Source organism: Lissotriton helveticus, chromosome 2_1 (genome assembly GCF_964261635.1).
Source record: "Lissotriton helveticus chromosome 2_1, aLisHel1.1, whole genome shotgun sequence".
In the NCBI taxonomy this organism is placed as follows: Eukaryota; Metazoa; Chordata; class Amphibia; order Caudata; family Salamandridae; genus Lissotriton; species Lissotriton helveticus.
Genome location: NC_136059.1, coordinates 624553590 through 624570623, shown reverse-complemented (window position 1 = coordinate 624570623; position 17034 = coordinate 624553590). Strand labels below are relative to the sequence as shown.

Genomic DNA, 17034 nt, shown 5'->3' with positions numbered 1-17034 from the left:
ACTCTTTCGGTTTCCTTTTAATTCTCTTTACATTTCACCCTAAGTGAGTGAGGTATTTAAATCAGTAAATGAGTGATTCCATGCAATAGATATACAGTATGAGTGAAGCTTAGTACCTTTGCTGTACTAGGGAGCCCCCAACTTGATCTTAGTGAAAACCAAAAGGATTTACACTAATCCTTGTCCTGCCTTAGCTTGTGTTTTAACATCATGCAACATTCGTTTGTGCATCGCGAAGCTTTTTTGAAAAAATGAGACCAGTCACAATATAGCAAAACAAGATTTTTTAGGTTTCTTTGGTGAACAGAAGCATGTATAAAAGTTACAAAGTTGTACAACTTTCATTCACAAAAACCCAGACATTCACATTATACACTATACACTTTATAATATAAATACAGCAAAAGTTATTATGTGCATTGTAATTGTAGAAAAACATACCGGCCAACACAAGAAGTATTACCGTCGTAAACAAACACAGGTCTCCTGAAACACCTCTTGGGGAGCAGTTAATGGAGCTTTCGCATGACTTGACAATTTCTATAATGTTTTCTGAGAAACCATATCTGCATTGACACATTTATTAGGGAAATCATACTATACACTCGGCCATCTTGTTTATTTCACAGGGCATTAATGAGGCATTCATAATAAATGTTGTGACTCTGAAGCCACATGACCGAATATAAAGTTCCAGTTGAAAGTTCGACAGGCAATAGGCTCTCAAATTCTGACTTGTTCACACCTGTTGGATTAGCTCTCTGCCCCTGCCCTTTCGAAATATCACTACTTAGTTGTTGTTTTTTCTGAAGGTCATCCTCGACATCTTTCTAAAAAAATAATAAATAAGTAAATATTCTAAACCCTTCTAATAATAAGAAGAGCGTAAATATGCATGTGTTTATGTACAACGTGGGCTTGTATTAAAAGTTAGAGGGTTAAAGAGTTCAGGAAAGAAGAAGCGGATGTATTCTCACTGCGGTGAGAGATTAAGAGAGAGGAATAAAAACAAAACGACGGAGACCAGAGACAGGAATTGGAAATACGCTGATGGACCTACAAACTTAGATAGTGGTGCAGCACAAACAAAAATATAAACAAATTATCAGCTAACCTAGGGCCAATATTAATAGTGCTAAAGTAGCCCACTTTTTGCATATTTATCATCGTTATTTAAACACTTGCACAGGTGAAATAAGCCCATTAGTGGCAGGCATGCTTGCCCCTTTTCCTGCGATGGCCTCTCATGTAGGAAACATGCCTTGAATTTCTGGCATTAAAAGCGCTTGTGTACAATTTGGCGCTTCCGCAAACTCACTGTGGATACCAATATGGAAAACAACTACAAGTGCAAGCCTTGACTTCAATAGCTGCAGGTCATTTGACTTCGAGTATTAAAAAGCATATAAAGGGCGCCGGCCATCCGCAGTGAGTCCATGCCAATACCAGGCGGTGAGCATGATAACAACCCCATAGGAGCAAAGTTCATATATGATCTATACGGCACCCAGGGCACAATTACAAACATTGGCAGCCCTTCCAAGCATGTGCTTGCATGTGTCCCTGGTTTGTCCAATGCATGTTTTCCTGTGGACACACAGTAACAGCTTAAGCACAAAATTCACGTTTTTTTTTGCGGTTTGTCACACATGGTTATATGGTGCCATGTTGCGAGGGCTTTGCATAAGTTTTGCTAAGACCAAGCAAACTCATCTGAGGAGCGTTCTAGTAAAAAAAGTAAACTTGAGCAGTGTATTTGATTAAAATTGTCTCCTAACTTTCATCACAATTATTTATTTTGCCATGATTATTTTGCAAGCGCCCGAAAGCCCCATTGGGTGTCAGTTGCACTCTAGAATGTGCTGAAATGTAAACTTATTTTGTTAGTCCCATTGGGGACAATAGTATGGAAAGCTGAGGACCGTGCTGTTCTTTAGCATGTTCTGATACTGCCCTATAAATATTGGCCTGTGCAGAGTCACATGTTCCTGGTCGACATGGTAAAATGTATTGTACCCTACTGTGATGTGAGCGCAACACTTGCACGTAACAATGACGCTCATATCAATGCATCGTGGTAAAAGTGCATTTGTTAGCTGCAGAATCCCCATTGAAACTTTTTATTAATACGGTAAAAATTTCATTTTGTTTATTAAAACCTGCATTCCGAAGGGCAGTTCATTTTAGATGTATTTTGCTTCTTTTAAAGCTGCTGTCATGCCTTGGGCTAGAGACAGGTGCTACACCATGGCAAACAACAGCGTAAAATCAGTTTTCTGATTATTGTGCCCCTCAATAATACACACAAATTGCAACACTCTTCACACCCTCACAGTACAACTAATGCTGATATATCCGAAATATTTTAACAAAATATGATAGTACCGCGTCAAGTATGGATATGAGTAGAAATACAAAAACACGCGTTCAAACCACACAATCAAATTAGACAAAGAAAGCCATAGGGGGATTTATTTAGAATAGGGGGCACCCTGTGGGACTGCACTGGTGGGACTGCACTGGTGCGTGTCGCTGAGGAACAGTAGCCTAAATCGTATGTACTCGCCCATGCATTCGAATATTTCTATGCACTCACTTCTTTTTTTTTTGCTTGGCACTGCACCTATCCCATTGGGTGATCATACGCATGGTCTACAAGCAATCGTGGGCTTTGATCCCAGTCCTATAACGGTGGGTCTAGAAGTAGTCTCAGTGATCGAGAGACACACTAGCCCAACTATTGGATGACCAGATGATATCATTTGATCACCTACAAGACTTTGATGGGAATCCATCTCTGGACCTTGGGTTTCACCTACCTCTGCAAGTGGTCTGATGCGCTGAGTTACCTACATGGTATAAGACTATAGGTTTTTTTTGCACACTACTGTGGCTTCCAGTCTTATTAGTTTAGAGTACTTATTTGACTCCTACCTTAGACCCCCAGGCTTCTTTGTGTTTTACATTTGATTATTAGGGGATAATAGCCTGGGCATGGTCTTAAAATTCCCTTAGACCCCCCACCCCTCCTTATTGTTAGAAAATGCCACTGTGCATGGCTGGCTAAACAAGATTGGTGCAGGAAAACTTAAAGGTGAGCTAGGATAGGACGATTGAGAGAAGATGGTAGGCAGCTATTTGATGTTAGCAACTTAACAACCAATCACAGAGCACCAAGTGAGCGACCAAAGGCAACAAGAGTGCACGAGGCAAAAAATATTCTTAAAGTTTGGTTGACTATCGCATATGATCTTTTAACAGTGTTAATAAATAGGACCGCATTTGACGGTCTGTGGGTTTAGGTGCAAAATGTGATCTAGCGCGAGTGAACTGAAAACCACTCCGAATGAGGAAGCAACGTCTGGTATGACAGGTTCTGAATCGCCCACACTGCAGCGATTTTGCGAGGTACATTCACTGTCGTTTACCAGTGGTGACTGCAGTCAGTGAGCCGGGCACTTTTTCAAATGCATGAGCCTTGGTCTAGGGCCTAATACTGAAAAGTAGCTGCCAAAAGCAATTGACCTATTTTTTATTTTTACAGAAAAATACATTCCAATAAATTAAATCACTATGGCTTACTTTAATTATTTATCTATGTTTTGCAACATTCACACACAAACATTCATTGTTTTATTTAAAAAATGAATTAGAAATGATTATATGTACAAAATTATTTACCTTTTCTTGTTTTTTTTTTTTTATAAAAAATGAGGTCTTTCCCTTCTGAAAAAAGCAAAAATCTGAAGTAAACTATGGTTAGTGTTTTGGAAGCCAGTTAAAAAGACAGTGCTGGTTTGGGTTGAAAATAAGTATTTTATGTACTAAGAGACAGGACTGAAATTTTATGCTCATACTTGTTTTGCTTAAAATAAGAAATACTATAAAAGTGGCTTTATGTACAGATTGGAGGTATTACAGTGATGCATTTCATTGAGCACCACAGCAATGCACCCCCATGAAGGGACTTCTGAACAAGCAGAAAATGGGGCACTGTTTGCCTCATACTGTGCCAGAAAGTGCACAGAGATTGCTCCTGTGTATTGCCCCATGGTTTAGTTTGTAAGGATTGCAAGTGAGGCAAGGAAAAGCACATTTCACACAAAAACCCTCAATGCAATTTGAAAAATAAAACTAATATGCTGTGTTTCTTGGACAACAAATGAAGCAAGCTTACTTTTTAGAGTTTACAGCCCCAAACACACGCAATGCGCCACAAAGCTGCAATACAGAAGCCTGGCACCGTCAACAGGCCAACACATTATGGATGTTCCCACCACAGGGTGGGATGGCACTGCCCCATTGCAATATGCATGAGGCAAGGCAGAAAACTAAGATCCATGTGCATAGCACATGAGAAAGTGATTGGCACTGAGCATTCCACATGGCGCCAATTTCCAAAAATGGTTGCCTGGCCCAGTTATGAACTGTGTAAGCATAATGCTTTCTAAAGAGCACACTACTCATGGAAGTAAAAAAAACATCTGTTGATCGCCTCTGGCGGACGAGGCAGCTGGAATGAACAGAAGAAATGTTGCACAGATCTGTCCCGAGAGAGACTGGATACCACTGTGTGTCTAAGCACTGGACCTTTCCCCCATTCTCCAACCCCCCCCCCACCCCCAAACAAAAAAAGCTGTGCCATCTAGCTTGGTATGCATGTTACAGGAAGAATTGACACAAATAATTATTTCCATCTGGAAAGATGAGCCCGAGCCATGCACAGTTCAATATGGACACCGAATCCAATTCCAGCCCGCTCACTGCTTACTTAATGATCTAATACAGACCAGGTCATGTGACCATCATTAAATATGCCCGAACGTCATGTGACTCTTCATTTTATATACAGGATAAAAACAAAACATTGAAATATCATTAAATCATCTTATTTACATTTTCATCTGTGCTAAAATTGGGTGCATTAAATATTACAGGCGAAAGGTTCATATCGTAGAAAAGGGTCCCAGCTGGTGGCATAAATGAAATGAGACACAAAATTCAGGTCGGCTGGAAGAAGTTCAGTTTGCTTGCTGTGCATTTTGCTAATATTTTTTGTTCTTTTACTTTCATGTTGACCGTCAACAGGCTCGCTAACTTGTGTTAAAAACACTGAAGTCCGTACTTTCTTAACCGTCTGATAATACTTCTATAACTGACAGGAAAGGCACAGTTAGTCAGGACTTTGGCAGGAATGATGACAACGAACGTTCTCCACTTGGCGCGTTGCACGCTCAGCGTGGTGAGTCTTGCCACGTCTTGACCCAGCGGTGATAGTGTTTCTGAGTGTTGAGCGGAATCTTCTTCTCTGGCGGAGAGAATTTATAGTAATAGTTCTTAGACATACTCCTTTGGAACGTGGATGCTGAAAAGTGAGAAAAGAAGAAAAGAAGCACTTTAATTGTGTGAATCATATTTCATGCTGGATCCAGCAAATATGATGCAATGCTTGAGCACTTACTGTTCAGGCAGGTAACTTTGGGGTAGTCCCATCGTCCATCTCCTCTGCAGCGGATGGTGGGAATGTGTCGTTGGACGAATCCTTCCCTGCAGTGGTATCTGATCATAGAGTTAACCTCATAACGAGGCTTCATTCTTCCAAACGTTTTGGCATTTTCCACAATGGGGGGTTGACCACAGGCCACTGGAAGAAATTGAAAAAAATTGCATTGGTTCAGGTGGTAGGATATGGTTTACTAGAGCTGGCTTTCTGAGTCAATTGGACAATACCCCATGAATTTATTTGATCCAAACGTAGCTTGAACTCAGAAATGAAGTCATCATTTATTAGAGTTGTCATTAACAATAGACATGCTATTTGTTGGCCCTATGATTTGACTATCTGAATACAGCCACGTCAAAATTAAGCATATATTTAGTTTAAGTAATTTAGTAATGACTGCATGTGCTCTTATCATTCACTGTTTACCACAAGATACACCCATGCGTCATTATTGATGAAGGCTGTTTAAAGTTTGAATGGAATTGGTCGCCCTTGGGACACCCTTTTTTGCCATCTAATTTTCAATCTGAAGTGAAATGCCCAGCCTAAGAGGTGGAGTCTTGGTCTTACATGTCAGGGGCTTCTTGACCTTGTGGACCTGGAGGGCTTGTGCATTTGGACCTATCTGGTTAGCCAAGGAGCAAACACTCATATTGGCTGAACTGCCCCATGACCTTCCAGGCATACATAGTTTATAACATTTTTGAGTCAGTATGTTTGTAGTACTTTACAGCACAAATGCAAAGTTGGAAAAGTTTTAGGAAAAGACAACTTCTCTCCAATGTCATGCATGCCTTCAGGAGATGTACAATTGTAGCATAAAGCAGTCTCTTTTTTTAGTAGATAGAGCTATGCATCAAAATCCATTGGTGGTTGCATAGGAACGCCCATGCACCATCCATGGCATGCCGCTTTGATGCATAGTAGTGCATAGTGTTACACTATTTTACATCTGGCCCACTTTCCTGTGTAAAACAAGCTTTGACCTACATATTACACTGCTTTGCATCTGGACCTGTGTGTTCTACTATTTCTCCATATCTCTCATTCACTCACTGTCTCACTCTCTTTCACTGTGAATTCTGTTTCCCTTTTCCCTTTTTATATATCTCTCTCCTAAGTCTCAGTTTCTCTGTCTCTCTCTGTCTCGCTCTCTCTCTCTCTCTCTCTCTCTCACACACACATACAAACACACTTACTCTCTCTCTCTATTTTTCCTATCCGGAATCCTTTCAAAATGGCACACAGTGGCAATGTCACTCCCATGTTTTTGTCACACTTCTCCCTTCATGATAAATAAAGCTTCCATCCCACAAGTGAGAACCGCTTCCCAGAAATGCCAATCACTGACAACCACCAATCTCAGCCACAGTAACCTTTATCCTACTAAGTTACAGCCCTGTTTCACACTCTGTGCAAATGGTAGATGAAGAAATATTCGATGTGTGTTTCCAAGTGTAGAATTATATCACAAGACTACTTGTATAAACGAAAAATTAAAAACTCCAACTGATGATCACATGCTTTTTTATTGTTTTTTTTTCTTTAAGCTCTGCATGTTATCGGCCATGACATGGATCAATAGACACAAGGAACTACAGTTATAATTTACCTTTAAATCGTATTCAAACATGAGGTACTATCATCAGTTTTTCACATTTTGAAAACGAAAAATTAAGTTACGTGATTATGAATAAAGGTTTTTCCCTTTACATAGCTTAATGAACTCTTTTGTCTATATGTTGTTCTCCTCATCGTCACAAGCAAGTAGTGAAATACGCGTGCCTACCTGTCCCCTTTTTGCATGTGTAGGTGAGATGGTAGTTGCAAGGCACATCATTCCACTGGCCATTTTCATGCCAGATGATCACCACGCAGTCTTCTCCGGCAGAAAAGAAGCTGTCTGGTTGGTTGGGTCTCCAGTTCTCATATTGCTGCAAAGATAAAGACATGGTATTTAGACAGGTGGCCACTCTGCAATGTGCAGCACCGGAATGTCCCTTGTAAGCATACTAAAATGTGCAGCACACCATGACAGTACATTGATTTAAAACATGACTGTGCTGGTTTGTGAGTCAATGAGAGCATCAGGAAGGGTATGCCATCTGAGAGGTTTTATTCCAGGGTTGTATAGTATTTTCTTGATTCATGTAAAGTGCTACAACGCCTTGTCTGAGGTAGGAAGTGCTATCTAAACGTAATTGCAATACACTACAATGTGCAGCCCTAAGAAAAAATATGGTAGATAGCTAGGTTACTAATTTCAGATATCCAAGTTATGGTTAGCGAGAAGTGGGGGGGCTGCATCATGTCATAAAAAGGTGCCATAACAGAGACAAGGAGAATGCCTTTCTGGTGGGAGGTATGTAGAACATCAACCAGTGATCACACAACTATAAGATGTGGTATAGAAAAGGACTCTGTTGTTTGTGAGTGTTGACATGTACTTTAAATCAGACTCTGTGTGTTCCCAGCAGACAATTCAATGCCACGTGCCAAAATCTATGAAGAAATGGTGATGGAAGAAACTGCTTGTATAACGTTGTGGTTCACATTGTGAGGTGAGGTTGTCCTTTTGTCACCAGTTGCCCAGACTTTTGGCAAGCCAAATACGCTATCTCGCCATCACCAACCAGCTCCATTTCAAATAAAATATGAGGCCAGTGTTCAATGACCTTCTAGATCTAAATTCACTAATACAGATACTATTCAATGCATATTATTATGATGTCCAGGGGTTGAGTTACAGTCTGCACCATGACTCCATCTTGGGAAGCAAGATGCACAGCTCAGTTGACTGTGCTATAATGTCTACTATTACACAAGATATCTAGTCACACTTCCTGCCTCCATTTCTTACGGCTTGGAAAATCAAATAGAAGTCAACCCTTCCAGACACTAGTTAAAACAATAAATAGCATGTGCTTGAACTTTTTACTGCTCATTAATGGCCGAAATTTTATATGATGCCCAAAACTCTTTCCAAAAATAACAAAGCGCAGCCATTCTTGAAAGGTCTGCCCGACAGAACCAGAAACCAATCTCAAATACAACCTATGAGCCCAGAGGCTTTCGTTATCAAATGGAAAAAGTGACAGGGCAAGCTAAGCAAAACCAATATCTCCATTTCTTCTTCCATTATGTAATGCTACCAGGAAGAAAATGCCATCGTGTCTCATGCATGGGAGGCAAGCTTGCCATTTTTGTTGAGATCTGCCATTTTGTCGTGCTCTCAAACGAAAGTGCTTGAAAATATATTCAAGTTCCGAATGCACGCTGCAGTAACTACGGTTTCGGCCCTTCTGTCCAATTTCAGGGAATGATATGGGCCGCAGACCAACGCGAAGTTCGAGAACTGAGGAACTTCATTTTACGAGCACGATAAGCATTTTTTAAGGCCAGTGCACAGTCCCATAATTAGTTTAAATAAATGGGATTACTTTGTGGGAACTTGTGAACGTCTGTTTTATGTTCAAAACTGATTTCAAAACATTTGGCCTGGAACAAGTCTACTGATTCGGAATCAAAACCAGACGCTCTTTTTTCCCGTCGCCATGACATGCTGTTACCTCATATCTGATAGAGTCACCGCACACATTTATTTTGGCTGCTTTTCCGTGTTTTTTCTTGAGTCCAGTGCCAGAACAGCTTAGCATAGGAAGTTCCAGACCTGTGACCTTCTCGGTCTCCTCCACCCAGCTCCGCTGTAGCTTTCAAATGGCGTAGGTAGACAGGCATTGCTGCACTGGGGCCAAGAGCAAGGTCGCACCATCTACAGATCTGTTCTCTCAGGTATTTCTCCCTATTTATATTGATTCACAAGCCAGACAAGCAGTCTGAAGCTCGCTCATGGTGTGTGCCCCAAATCTTCTGCGCAAGTCATTTCTTTCACTGCCAATCACATTTAGGGTCATATTTATGAGGCCAGTTGCATCGCACTTGCACCATGCAGCGTGCTGCATGCATGACGCAACTCAAACATGAGATTTCTAAAGGCACTTTGCGTGGCCCTGAGTTACTTCATTCAACGTCCATGAATGTTTACGAATTTCCAGATTTACTGCCGGCAAGTGATCAGTGTCACTGAAGCCGCCGGGGCGGGAAACAAGCGGACGGGAGTGGGTACTTACAGATCCGGAGCGGGTGATAGAGGACGCGCCGGCGGGAGGCTTCCCCCCCCCCTCCCAGTGGATCAAAGAGATCGGTGCATTCGGCACCCAGAACGGCTGTGCCCCCTGTTTGAGTGCGTTGGGCAGCGTTTTCCGGCGGCATGCTGGGGAGACTGTGGAGCAACGAGAAGGGAGCAATGGGCATCTAAGCGTCTCCGGTGTGTCCTGTCTGCAGCAGCGCTCCGGCGGGAGGCTTCCCCCCCTCCCCCCTCCCAGTGGATCAACAAGCTCGGGTTAATGGGGCAGCTGGAGCGGCCCCGGTTTTTGCCCTGTCTGTGTGTTTTGGGCAGAGTGCAGGTGGGAGGCTTCCCCCCCCTCTCCCCCCTCCCAGTGGATCGGCAAGAACGGAGCAACCGGCATTGGAGAGGCTCCGGTGTACCCTGTCTGTTTGTGTGTGTTGGGCAACCATTACGCAACTTTAGAGGTGCCTGATCTGGGCAGCAGCGTCAGTGAAGACTCGGAAGGTAACTGCACGTATAGCTACCACTCTAAATAATCATGCCGATTTTTCACTCTGCATACTGCACGTAAAACTACTTGAGCAGCGGCAGGGACGACTCGGAAGGTAACTGCACGCAAATCTTTCACCTTAATTACTCATGTCGGTTTCTCTCTTGCTGCCCGGAATTATGCACGGAAAAAAATAAATAAATAAAAAATGCTACTTTAAACAAACTTGCCGGTTTTCTACCCTATGCCTGGAATTTCAAGCTGATATCTGTGTGCTTTGTATTTTTCGCGGGCTTTGCGATGGTTACACTCTCCATTGGCTAATATGGCTGGGGCCATAAACTGGCGCCATAAATCGCCTCCCTGCCCACAAGATGACCATGAGGCTACATACCAACGAGGGCAGGGATCAGCAAGACAGAGATAAGCCTCTCTCTCTCCTCACCATCTAGCAGCATAGAAGCGGAACTCTACCCTCCCCTTTAAGCAACACGGAAGATGGACTAACTCGACCTACCCAGAGTAGAAAGGGAAACTAAACTCAACAATCACTACAATTTGGCTGCCATTTTAGACTGGTCTCTCTCTCTCTCTTTGTCGGCCATCATGAACTAGTCTTTTTCATGATTTGACCACACTCTAAGAACTGGCCTCTTTAGTCTATTTTCAACTAGCGAATGTCTGCCTTTTATTGCAGTATTATACCTCTACTTGATTTTAATGCACCGATCATTAGCTCATCTATTTCTGGCTGCTCTTTAGTCACATTTTTTACTCATTTAGCTCCTTGTTTGCACCTGTACTTGGTTCCAGCTTATCATTAGCATTATACCTCTACTTGTATACTGTACAATTGTTATAAGTTGCACCCATTTCACCTTCTATTGCTGTATTGCACCGATCACTACCTCATGTTTTATATATTTACATATTATCTTTTCCTCTGCATTTCACTTTCTATTGTTGTATTGCACCGATTACTACCTCATATTTTATCCTTTATATTGATATATATACCTTTTTTTTTTCTTTTTTGTAAGCTGCACCCATTTCACTTTTATCCCTGGAATGCACCATTTGCTACCTCCTATATTTTGATGATGTTTGACCGCTCACTAGTGTCACCTCCATGTAACTTACTGTGTGCTTCTATTTGTGTATCGCACCGATTACCACCTCATATTTCTATATAGTTATATATATATATACCCCGTTGCTTACCTGTATTAATTGTATTATTGATGTACATGACTGTACTGTTTACTCTTCTGAACTACCTGTTCGACTATACTCCCTCATTTACCCCCTCTGTGTAAAGCGCTCTGATATCTGCAAAGATCTTGTCCGCGCTATATAAAACTTTAAAAATAAATAAAAATAAATACTAGAAGACCTAGGAATGCGCCAAAATGCTATGCCTTCCCAGGGAAGTCATGACGAGGAGAAATATCTTTATTTCTCCTCCTTGTTTCCTTTTTCTATGTGTGCTGCATGTTGCATGTTGCTACTCGCTGCACTGCTCTGCGTCACTTTGACATAAATATGGCCCTTGGTTCTCTTCATTATAATTGTGCGGAAACACCACAGAAAATGCACTGAATGAGCAGCCCTAATGCTAGACTCCATGTCACTTGAGCGTCTTTCTTTAGAGCTAGATTAAAGGGCTTTTTAAAAGGAAAAATAGTGTTACAAAGAAAAATTAATATTTCACTTTTCTGGAGTTGGAGATTATTACTTTTCATATGATGTGTAGGGATCCAACAACTTTTGGAAACTTTCCAAGCACATTTTGTATTTTGAAGAATGTCTTCCTGCGAGCCCCTTCTGTTTTTGTTGGTTTGTGGTGGACTGCACGCACTTCTTGATATAATTAAACTATTGTAATGCACTTAAGCTATCCTTCCCCCATTTCTGAGTCCAGGGCCAGACTGATCATTTTACCTAGCAGGCGTTTCCTGGGTGGCTGGAATCATTAGCAGGTTTTTGAGGGCCAAGGGCCGCTGCTAGTACCCCTGTCACTTTCTCCATCTCCCAGAGGTTAATACTGGATGGCACCATAAGGACTCATTGAGAGAGAGATACCAACAGTGAGAGAGAGAGAGAGAGAGAGACAGAGAGTGATAGTGATGGAGAGAGATCAGAGAGGGAGGAGAGAGAAGGAGAGGGCCAGAGAATGAATGGATGGATGGGTGGATGGATTGCTGGCAGGCAGTGGGGCTGGTTTGAACATGTTTGCCACTTCTTCTTTTGATTCTCAGTCCAGCCCAGTACAAGTCTATGCTAAACTAGATGCTCTGTATGCCCCAGGCCCCTGCTGGAGTATACGTTTTCGAGAGAGGGCAACAGCAGGCTTTGCTGCCTCTGTAAATATATGATATTCAACACCACAAGCTACTGCTACTGAAACATGCCATGATCTTCAGTTTGTGAGTTCTAATCCTGCCACATCTTCCAGAGGTGGGCAAATTAAATAAACTTTAAATTCATTGATAGCATCATCAGTGATTTACAGTGCTTAGAAACACACAAGTACCACACAAAGTTTTAAATAAAATAATTATTATCACTACTGTCATTGCTATTGTAATGAAGGCTTCCACAGGAAGCCTCTATTGTTTAGACCAGATTTGGTAAGTTACTGCTATGACATAGCAACAATTGATTAAAAAGTGCTACCCATTGTTACCCCACTGTAAAAGCCTAACTGGTCAGGCGACCAGGCCTCACAGAAAGCCTGTCAGGACAGCACTGCTTGTCTGTTTTGACTGGAAGCAGAAAGCACCATTGCAGGAGAGGAAAGAAAGGCAGGGAAGGATGGCAGGTAAAGTATATTTTTCACATTTGGGGCAGGGAGGAGAGGCCATATTATGTATGGCTTCCCCTTCACTTCTTTGCCTCAGTCTAGCAGTCCTAATCAGGGGACCATACACAGCATAAAATTATTGATGGATAATTATGAGTTATGGGAATGTTTTTCACCTCATAGTTCTGAGTCACATCATAGACAAATCGTGCTTTGCTCTTGTTATCTTGCTTGATGTCACTCAGAACCTCTCAGTGAAAAATAGCCCCGTACCTGAGAGTTACCTTGCTATAATTCTATATATTGTTCTTTCGTAAACATATGTCTGATTGTTCACCCCATTCCTGGTTCCTCATACTTTGCCCTCAGTTCTGTGTGATTGAACTTCATTAAACATCTGTTAGTATTTTTCTTGGGACCCAGGGACTGTCATGTGTTTACAGCTGACGTCACATGGCACCCGTGTTACTAGCCTGGCCAAATCTTTAAACATACAGGACTGTGGGCTGAAAAAGGCTGCCCCCCACCATGAAGTGGCCTCAAATGACATGTCGGAAATGAGGAGGCTTCCATTATGATCTGATAAAATTACATGGATGAGAGTCAATCTTTCCACTTGAAGCCGATACCACTAAGCACGTCAGCACATGCGCGCGTCTTCTTTTTGCAGAAACACTTACAGTGCATCCTGCCTCTCTCTTAAACACGTCTTGAGCAGACCCTGCTGAAGAATAGTGTCCCCAGGCCAAGCTTCTCAACAAAAGAAATCTCTGTAATGTACAATTTTGAGCAGACTCCAGTTACCAAAGTATTGCCAGGCATGTGTGCTGCAGTAACGACGCGCCTGGCGCTGACGTGGGCGGAAATGTTTTATGAGAGGCGAGGGGTCGATTTAGAACACTTGTCAAAGAGTCTTTTCTTTGCCTCCTACAGAGGTTGTAGCCAATTATCACTTCTGAATGTAGAACAAATAAGTCGGATGTCGGTTTATATACTGTTGCAGTGATAACAGAACCACGCATACACAGGTTCACAAAGCTGCTTTGCCTTGTTGGTACCGCGCTGGGCCTAAAACCACTTGACAAAATGCTTACATGTGCTATGGTTAATATGGCTGACACAAGGGAATGGCACCCGGGACTCGTCACCCACGGTCCAGTGTATTTTGAGATCCTGCTCTCCAGTGGCGTAACGCGAAATGATGGGGCCCCCAGCAGAATTTGAAGAGATGCCCTTTAGTCTCCTGTATCTCACAGATATTCATTGGTCTTGTGGTAAATGGGGCCCTCTGAAGGCATGAGGACCCATGAAGGGTTGGTTACCCCCTTCATCGCAGTGGTTGCAGGGGTCTGCATTACACGCAGGGGTGGGTCCTTCACTAAAGCGGTGGAGCGTCGCCCCCCTGAGTTCAAAGGAAAAATAGAATGATAATAACGCAACATTAATACCGTTATGTAATTATCATTTTAGTTTTTGTACGGAGCTGAGCCAGGTTGGGGTGGGGTGGGATTTGGCTGTCCTCAGAGGGAGGAGTAGTGGTTGCTGCATCAATAAGTGCACATGATGGTTTGGCCAGCCATCTTGGGCCGGCCAAACCGGCGTGCACACTTATCAAGGCTGGGTGGCAAACATGCACAAGCTCTCACTCCCTGTCTGAGCGCCGAACCAGGGTGCTCAGACCAATCACAATTCTGCTGTCTTACTGGTGACAACAGCGTCTGGAAGCCTGTGTTCTTCCTGCATCCTCGAGACTACAGAAGAGGACGGAGGAGAGGCAGCGACTGGCAAATAAGTGAGCTTTACTTTTCATTCTTTTTTCTTTTTTTGCAATTCCCCCTCCCCACCACTACATATCCCTAGTGGCTACTCCTGGTTATGCCTCTGCTGCACTCCTGTTACAAGATGTTTCTAGATAATGAAACAGAGGGATGACCTGTTCCTTCTTGATACAGTTAACAGGGCATTACCCCTGGGTGCTGCAAATGCTTTGCCTTTATTTTTCACCAGAGTAAATGTCTTCTTAATTAAGAACTGCTCCTTTAATCTGAAACCAAAGACAGGCTTGTCAAAGGTTCTGGTTCCTGACCCCATAAAAGCTTCTGACATGCCCTCGATGTCTATTGTATCAATTCTGTGGCACCTTGTCTTCAATTTATTTGCTTAGCTACGACATTTCTTTAGCTAGTGGTTGCAATTTGTTTAAAAAAAAGATGCCTCTACCAATCAAAAAGTATTTAGTGTAAAACTTCAAATGAGTTTCCCAGGGAGATAGACTTTGAGTATGGTTGAACATATCGCAGACGTTTCAGCCTTTAGTTGCCAGTTTACGTGAAGTTTAGCACATCAAACTTGTATCTATCTATATAAACCTCCCCTTACCTACCTATACATTCTTACCTCCAGGATATTTTGGTACTCAATATTTAGGCCGGGATACTTTGGCCATACGATGTTTTGTAGTCAATATTTTGGTGGAAAACCTCTACTCTATGTGCAATCCCCTGGCTGTAACAAGTCGGCCATTTTTAGGCAGACTTATTTTTTACAATACATAAAAATACTTAGAATGGGCTCTGGGTCAGCCCTTGCTCATAGTGCAATAGGGTGTCGTTTCTATCTCGAGCGTATGCTCTTGATTGGATGGCTTTCTTCCCAATTCGTATGATTGTCCCACACAAGAGCAGTTGAGTCTCACTCTGCTCTGAGTGGATGAGCAGTATCCCTCCTTGGCTGCCTTGGAGCCACTCCATTATTTCATTGGTTCCAATTACTCATGTTTGTTATTCTTATTTTATGTCGATATTGCATTTATAGTTATATTGCCTTCATGCCTTCCTTTTGTAAAGTGCTCTGATATCCTGCGCGATCTTGTTCGCGCTATATGAAACATTATAAATAAATAAATCCATGGGAGGTCAGGTGTTTTACTCAGGCTCTTCCCCACTTGAGCCTCCTCTCTGCCCCCATCCACTCTTTGGGGCAGATTTACGAGCCCCTTGCGCTACTTTTGCGTCATTTTTAACATGGGAAAAATGTCGCAAAAGTGGCGCAAGGGGCTTGTAAATCTGCCCCTCTGTATTTACTCCTCTTACTTCTCCCTGAAACTCCATGTCCTTCTCCCTGTGCTGTTTTGAATCCCACTACCCGACTTACATTTTTGTATTTATTTATTTATTTTTACCAGAGCCTTCGAGCTACCAAGTACTCTGAACTGCTTTCTTTCTTTGTTGTGCAGGTGTACACTCTCATTTTTGCTTTTAATTCACTTTTTTTTAGAATGGCCTTTTGTCATGTTTGAACGGTAAATTAGAAATGTCAAAATCTCCGCTTGTGTGTATGTACAATAAGCATACATGCATAAAGACATACGCGCAGTTTTGGTCAGTACCAGGCCTCAGCTATAAGCAGCGGGCTTAAGCATGCATGCACGCTTCAAAGCAACAGTCCATTATTGCTAGTGGAATGCATTTGGTATAGTGTAATTTGCTAACAACAAATAAGTTAACATATTGAAAAGTTCAATGTTTCGTCTAACAAAAAAAAAGTTACTTTATTCATTTGGTTGATCTATGACAATCCTCGTATACGTTTTTATATTTGTAATTTGTAATGTCAGTTAAGAAGATTTATCAACATCCATCTATTTTAAACAAAAACACAATAATAAAATACGTGTATGTCATGCCTTGAATTTTACTCCTCATACGTTTACTTTGTGAGCTGTAATGGCACAATTCACCCACTGGGTGGTGCAGTTTAGCCATAACTGAGCCAAGAAACCAATGGCTCGATGATCTTAGTGCACATTTTTTAACAGGAATCCACAAGACCATTAGAGACAAAGAAAAAGCAATAACTAATGAGCAGTTTTACTGTTTATTTTCACGGTACTTATAATGTCCTTATATTTATAACTGATAATATATCGCACTAAGATGAAACGCGTTGCATTATTCAAATCCTTCTAAGGGCAAATTTTACTTGTAGAGCTGAACATTTGTATGTTTTGGTCTTTGAATGCAAATTTAAAGTCGACTAAAGTCAGAAATAACAATGAAAATAATGTTTGGGACCGAAACATTTGTAGAAACCAAACATCTGTTATATAT

At 41.9% G+C, this 17034-nt stretch overlaps 1 protein-coding gene across 1 annotated transcript in view; it reads right to left on the bottom strand.

The window, feature by feature from the left end:
* Positions 1-269: 269 nt before the first annotated feature.
* The window catches only part of LOC144818189 (versican core protein-like), a 181417-nt gene continuing 164652 nt past the window's right edge, over positions 270-17034 (bottom strand). Inside the window, exons 13-15 of the mRNA XM_078675329.1 lie at positions 7293-7437; positions 5462-5644; positions 270-5365 (exon numbers count right to left, since the gene is read on the bottom strand). Of these exons, the coding sequence (XP_078531455.1) occupies positions 5235-5365; positions 5462-5644; positions 7293-7437 (459 nt within the window). The 3' untranslated portion in view covers positions 270-5234. The remainder of the gene's footprint in view (positions 5366-5461; positions 5645-7292; positions 7438-17034) is intronic.